Source organism: Prionailurus bengalensis, chromosome A1, assembly GCF_016509475.1.
Source record: "Prionailurus bengalensis isolate Pbe53 chromosome A1, Fcat_Pben_1.1_paternal_pri, whole genome shotgun sequence".
NCBI lineage: Eukaryota > Metazoa > Chordata > Mammalia > Carnivora > Felidae > Prionailurus > Prionailurus bengalensis.
Window position 1 is genome coordinate 191,627,079 of NC_057343.1, and position 6,805 is coordinate 191,633,883.

The 6,805-nt window shown below is 45.0% G+C and overlaps 1 protein-coding gene across 1 annotated transcript; it reads left to right on the forward strand.

Moving 5' to 3' along the window:
* Positions 1-270: 270 nt before the first annotated feature.
* Positions 271-4,186, forward strand: FAM71B (family with sequence similarity 71 member B). Its single transcript, XM_043597377.1, is given in 4 exon segments — positions 271-896; positions 898-999; positions 1,795-2,451; positions 2,453-4,186. Coding segments are annotated over 4 exon segments (1,806 nt in total). The 5' UTR covers positions 271-377; the 3' UTR covers positions 2,981-4,186.
* The last annotated feature ends 2,619 nt before the right edge of the window (positions 4,187-6,805 follow it).

Below are 6,805 nucleotides of genomic sequence, written 5' to 3' on the forward strand. Positions count from 1 at the left end.
AATGAAGCTGGAAACTACCCAGATATTTACAAAAGCAGAATTGTTTCATAAATCACGTATCCCAATATCTTGATTAGAAAGAATATCTGGTCTACGCACATCTACATCCTGGTAGGGTCAGCCTGTCCCCTGGTGAGGTGGTGGTTAGTTTGGGGTGGGGAGTGGGGGGTGGGGGGAGACTGGTGACCCTGCATCAAGGGGGTGACTGCTTAGAGGCTGGGACAAAGGGGTGTGTGATGAAGACAGGTCACAAAGGACTGGAGGATAAATGCGGTGGTGGGAAGAGATTTAGGCAGAGCCCTGTAGGGAGATGGGCAGTTGCCTTCACTCCCTCTCTCTCTCAAGGACTCGATTTGTGGCTGGTGGAGCTGTCTCAAATGAAGAGAACCGTGAGCAGCGAGTATTTGTTACCTTATTACACGGCCCACAGCTACCGTTCAATGGGCGTGTTCAATACCTCCATGGGGGAACTGCAACGACAACTGTACAAGGGAGGAGAGTATGACATTTTCAAATACGCACCTATGTTTGAAAGCGACTTTATTCAGATCAGCAAAAAAGGAGAGGTGATTGATGTACACAACCGTGTCCGAATGGTGACTGTGGGCATTGCATCCACCAGCCCCATCCTCCCTTTACCTGATGTCATGCTACTGGCTCGACCAACAAAAGTCTGTGAGGAGCATGCCAGACACGCCCGGACCACCAAGGGGAGAGGTCGCAAGCCCATGAAGACCCTAGAGCTCACCAGGCTACTTCCTTTAAAGTTTGTCAAGATCTCCATTCATGATCGCGAGAAACAGCAGCTGCGCCTAAAGCTGGCCACTGGCCGCACTTTCTATCTGCAGCTGTGTCCCTCTTCAGATGCACGAGAAGACCTATTTTGCTACTGGGAAAAAACTTGTCTATCTCCTGAGACCACCAGTGGATAGCTGCAGCAGTACCCCGACACTGCGAACTGGGGATGAAGCCACCTTAGAGGATGACAAAAGCCTAGTGGTAAGCATCAACAGAGACTCAAGCAAATGAGGCAGGGGGCTTTGGCAGAGTAGCTGAAAGCTAGTCCTACAACACCTCTGGTGCTCTCTGAAGCTCACCTGGGAAACACATTCCACTTGAATAGGCACACAGTCAAATGAGCCACCACTACAGGACTTACCACACTGGGGGAGCTCCTGAGCGCATCTCAAAATTGTCCCATGGGGCTGACTTTCAGAGAGACCTTAGCTAGCAGCTGTTCTGGTCTCATACCCAAGGTTGTTAATTCCTTCCACAGCATCTTGATTGTCTAATCTCTTCTTCAACACTTACCCCAACCCAGTTAGTCTCATCAGCTGTGGAACACTGTTAACAATTAGGAAGTCCTTTCTTCTGTATTCCTGTGACTACCATGTACCGATTAAAATCAGGACAACCCATGTGTGTCTGCACATGCACAATTTTAGCAGCCACTACAATGTGAAATGTGTGGATTCCTTGGCCCAGGAAACCCTACTTCTAGGAACCTGTCCTGCAGAGATATAAACCCATGTATATAAAATAAAAATACATGAAGATGGGGAACTGTATGAGTGCGTCCCCTGGTGCTGGGAGTGTTGAGCAAAACCAAGTGACCATTTGACAGGGGTGCTGTAGATGGGATCTTGTACCAAGTGGGAGCATAGACTTGATAATTTTGAAGGTCTTTCCAATTATAAGCCCTTGGGTTGTTCAGTTCCAGGTTGAGAAAGAAGTAGAAAGTTCTAGTCTCACTTTGTCATCTCTCTCTTACCTGTTTCTCCTCCCCTGACACAGACCCCAGAGCTCCATGGAGAAGGGGATCAGGATGAGTTTAGGCTTCACAAGCCTCATGAGGTGTCTAGAGCCACCTCTTCTGGTTACGCTGGGGGAGAGGGAATCCATCATGCCCACCACAGAATGCCTGGTTCACCTGCGGTCCTGAAGACTTCAGGGACTACTGAAGGAGCAGCATCCAGGTCAGCCACAGGCATGGCAGTAGCAGGGACAGCAACGAGTGCTACAACAGGCTTAGCAGTGGCAGGGGCAGGAACGAGGCCTTCCTCCGGTGCTCAGAGCATATCGGCAACTAAGGCTATAGGTCCAGGCCGGGTAAACACAGTGGCCCTGGCTGGAGCCGCCGCCAAATGTCCGGGAGAAAGTGGATCCAACAAGGCCATTGCAGGTGTTGTCAATATATCCTCAGAGGGTACGAACGTGGCCTTGGGAGCTGCAAGCACATCCTCGGTAGGTAATTCCACAGTAACGACAGGAACTGACAATCTCTCCTCAGCAAGCAGCATGAGTGTGGTGTTTGCAGGTGCAGTGATGACTGGCACACCTACTGGGAAAGACCCAGTAGCAGCACCCCTCGTCTCAACCTTGCAGAGTGAAGGCTACATGTGTGAACGGGATGGAAGCCAGAAGGTCTCCCAGCCCAGTGCTGAAACCCAGAAGGGAAAAAAAAGAAAGAAGAGAAAAGAAAGATAGAACTTCCAGTAGGAAAAGTTCCCATCACCACAGGACAGGTGAAAGTCACCACAGGACGGGAGGGAACAAGTCGACCCAGAAATCATCCTCCCACCGGTCCTTATCCAGCCATGACAAAAGAGATGACAAAAAGGAGAAAGGGCAGAGCCATGTAAGAAAGAGAGGACACCACTCTCACAAGAGTGGCAGCTCTGTGGCAAAGGAGTCAAGGACAGCTCACAAATCGGGGAAGATAAAATCTGCAAACAGTTCAGGTACTGTAAGTAAGAAATCCAGTAAAATTGGCTCTTTCTTCAAGAGCTTGAAAGTCATTTCTGGTTCAAAAGCGGCAGCCACAACACACAATAGGGAGTTAGATTTCGTGGCTAAGACGGTAGAGAAGCGCAACATAGAGGCCAAGATAGAGAAAGCCCAGGATGGCCAGGAGGATATCTGTAGTACCCTGACATCTGAGACAATGGAGACAATAATCTTTGAAGCCAAATCCATTTAAATAGGAGACCGGACAGGAAGCTGCAGTGGAGACCCAGCCTCGGGGAAACATCCCTAGAGAGTCAATTCCAGCTTTCTCTAATAAAGGAAACCATGCAACTCCAAAAGAAATGCTATCTTGTTTGAATGTCTATATCCCCTAGCCTGGTAGTGACTTCACACTGGCTTCTGTGATGTGAACTATGCTGCAGCCTGAGACCCCAGCATCCAGTCAAACAGAACCTGACCTCCCACCCATAACCAGCAGAGCCAAACTGAGAGCCATGCTTTGCCTCAACCCCTTTCTGCCTTTGGTTTCCCCAAGACTATGGCTACAAGTCACAGACTATGGGTTGGAAAGCATCACCACCACTATGTCCCTATGCCCTTCTTTCTCCTCCCCGCAGGTACCTGAACATGGACATTCAGTCCAGTCCATAGACTAAAGACAGAACTCTTGTCTCCTTGGGATAATTGGGAGGTAAAGGGGGGTATAGCAGCATTTTTAGGTAATCAGAATGAGAAGTTTATCATCTAGATCAGGAATTGGCAGCCTGAGGGTCAAATCTTGCTAACTGCCTGGTTTTGTAAATAAAGTTTTATTGGAAGATAGCCACAGCCATTCATCTGTATATTGCCTATGGCTACTCTCTCATTAAAATGGCAGATCTGAATAGTTACAGGAGAGACCTTATGGCCCAAAAAATCTGAAATATTTACTATCTGGCTCCTTACAGAAAAGTTTTGCTCACCCCAGATCCAATCTTAACAATTCTTCCTCCTAGGTATATACTTTGGAGAAACTCTCAAATATGTTTTCCAGCAGACAACTAGGAAAATGTTTACAGTAAAACAAGTTGTGATAGCAAAACCCTGGAAACAGTACAAATGTTTATCAAATAGGAGGATCTATAAATTGTGGTACTGACTACAGTGCATGTTATACAATAGTGAAAATGAATAGCATCTATTCATGTTAGCATGTATGAATCTCACACAATGTTGAATAATAGAAGCAATAGAAAAATGCATATGATGTAGTTCCATTTATAGAACAGTTCAAAAACAAGATCAAACAATATGTTTGGGAATACATATTAAAAGTGTGAAGAAAAACAAGAAACCAGTTACACACCACATTCCAAACAGTAGGTGTCTATAGGGTGAAAAGCTGAGAGGGATGACCTGGGAGGCACAAAGAGCTTCAACAGAGTGGGAATTGTTCTATCAAGCAAAGGACAGTGTCCATGGTAATTTATTATTGAATCTTTTTTTATTTTAACATCTCTGAAATTAGGATGGTTTTTAAATTGTTGTCAGCTAGGTAGCAGTCCCTGCCTTAGGAATACCTTAACAAATTTATTTCATTAACACTTTCCTTTTAATATAGTCACAAGAGAGATAGACAACAAAATATCTAAATCTGAAAGATATCTTTCAGTCAGTATAAAATAAAAATTCTAAGCAACACAAATACTCAAAATTCAGGAACATCGATAAGGTTTAGATATATTGTTAAAAAAATAATAGAATAATTTAAAATGCCATGTACAAATGAACTGTGTAAATTATGCATGCAAGTGGAAAATAAGTCCCAAAATAAAAAAAAATCATCTTACATTAGAAGTGAGAGTATATATTTAAAAAATGCCTATTGTAAAAAAGGAATCACATTGTCTTTTCAATTTAAAAAAAAAAGCTGTAAATAGATTTCACAAACCTATGAAAATAATTAAATTGTTAATGATAAAAGTTTGATTTGAGAAAAATGATTCTGAGACTCATATATATTGGTGTAAGCCTGGAGGTTATCCACCCGGCCTTTGCATTCTTCTGTCCAACAATAGTGTCTACTAGGTTGGAAGCTGGGATTTCAGTAAAACTTGGGGATATTGTCCCCAGTGTATGTAGAACAAATGTGTGTGGCAGAGGTGGGGGAGATGAGAAACAAGGTACTCCGGCAGGAGTGGTGGCTTGGGAGTATCAGCGACTTTAGTCCTCTCCAGTCGCTCTGGTGGGTGGTTCTTGTGGTTTCTGATATACTAAGACCAATAGATGCTGGGGATTAAGGTATCCTTGGCATTGACTCTTGAAGCAGTGGGTACAAGTAGAAGGAGAGAGAGAAGCATGTCCTCAAAGACCTGAAAGGGGCTTTGGAGAGGCTTCCTGGGAATATGAGAGGGTATGGGGTACAGGAGAGAGATAAAGGGGAACACATTCCAAAGCCTTGCACTCAGAGTCCCAAATTTATGCTATGCCAGAGGCTGAATTATCGTAGATACAAATGTCTTAATCTCATGATTCTGTGGACCATAGTTTTGTCTTTTGTCCTTCTTTTAGTCTTGTTCTACAAGACTGCATTCCGCATTCCTACTCCTACACCTCCAAAGCCTTTCTTAATACAAACCTTATCTGTCTACCATGCAGGGTGTTAGCTGAGCCGACCCATGATTTACACAAATGCCACCGAAGTAAAGTAGAGGCTGGGACTTGCACACCACAACATGCTCTGCCCGGCACTTTCTCTGCATTTCCTTTTCTATCTTGACGGTTCATCAAAACACTCACGCGTAAATACGTATTTCAAAGCAACAGGTCTCTTCCTCCTGGGGGAGATATCAACTGGGACATCAAGTCAATACATCTTACCAGATAGAGCCAATATTTTTGATAGCAATATTCATCACCATGACAATTCTGCTGCTGTAAGGGCTATGAAGCAGCAGATGGTTGATTACTAACTAGCGCCCCAAACTAGAAGTCTGGTACCTACACATACATACACAAGATGGAAAAGGAATCTTTGGTCAACAGCAGAATAAGGTCATTCATGGGGTTGTTGTGATCAAATGGAGTCCTCCAGACAGAAGATGTGCTACGGTGGGAAGAAGCAAGTGCCTCAAAATATTGAAGGCAGTGTCATGATTGGCAGGATGAAAGTGTTAAGAGAGATGCTGGAGAGCACAGTGGGAATAGGACACACGATGCTTTGTGGTCATGTGAAGGATTTTAACTTCTGACCTTAGAGTAATGGCAAGTCACTGAAATGCTGTAAATAAGGAGGTGGCTTCATCAAATTTGCACTTTGTAAAGGGCACTAGCGTTGCTATGAAGAGAAATTTTGGGGGAGGAGGTTGTTGATATGTGACCTTAGGTCACTTCCTATCTTCTGCCACAGGATCCATAAAATGAAGAGATTGGAGGGGGTGTTTTGAAAGGTACACTTCCATTTGAAATATCCACGTGGGGTAGTCATTCCTTCAATGAAGGACTTGTAGCCCTGGCTGCTGGTAGTCCTGCCCATGGACAGCCTTTAGTGGGTCTGGAAATTGTCTCTCCTTCAGAGAACTCCCTCACCCAAGGTAACACTTCCCAGAGCACACAGCAAAAAACGATTGATATGGAGTGTGAATATCTGGCCATTTTATCCCAAGGCAGACCATGTCTCAAGTGCTTATTCTAGCTCAAGAGCTTCCCATGGGGCCAGCATCGCAGCTTGGTTTCACCCTAGGTGCCTCCTGCTTCCATCCTTTCCTCCCACAGGTGCTGGTCCTAGGGTCACTCCTTAACAACCCTCTCATAAAATGCCATTTCCAAATCTGCCTCTTGGAGAACAGCCTGTGACACTGTGTTAGTGTGATGTGCTGTGATCTCCTTTCCGGACTCCACAAACCTTGTTGTTGGTGATAGCCAGTAAGGGTATAATACACTATACATGGCTTTGAATTTAAATAATTTAAAAATGGGGTGCCTGGGTGGCTCAGTCGGTTGAGCGTCCGATTTCGGCTCAGGTCATGATCTCGCAGTCTGTGAGTTCGAGCCCCGCATCGGGCTCTGTGCTGATGGC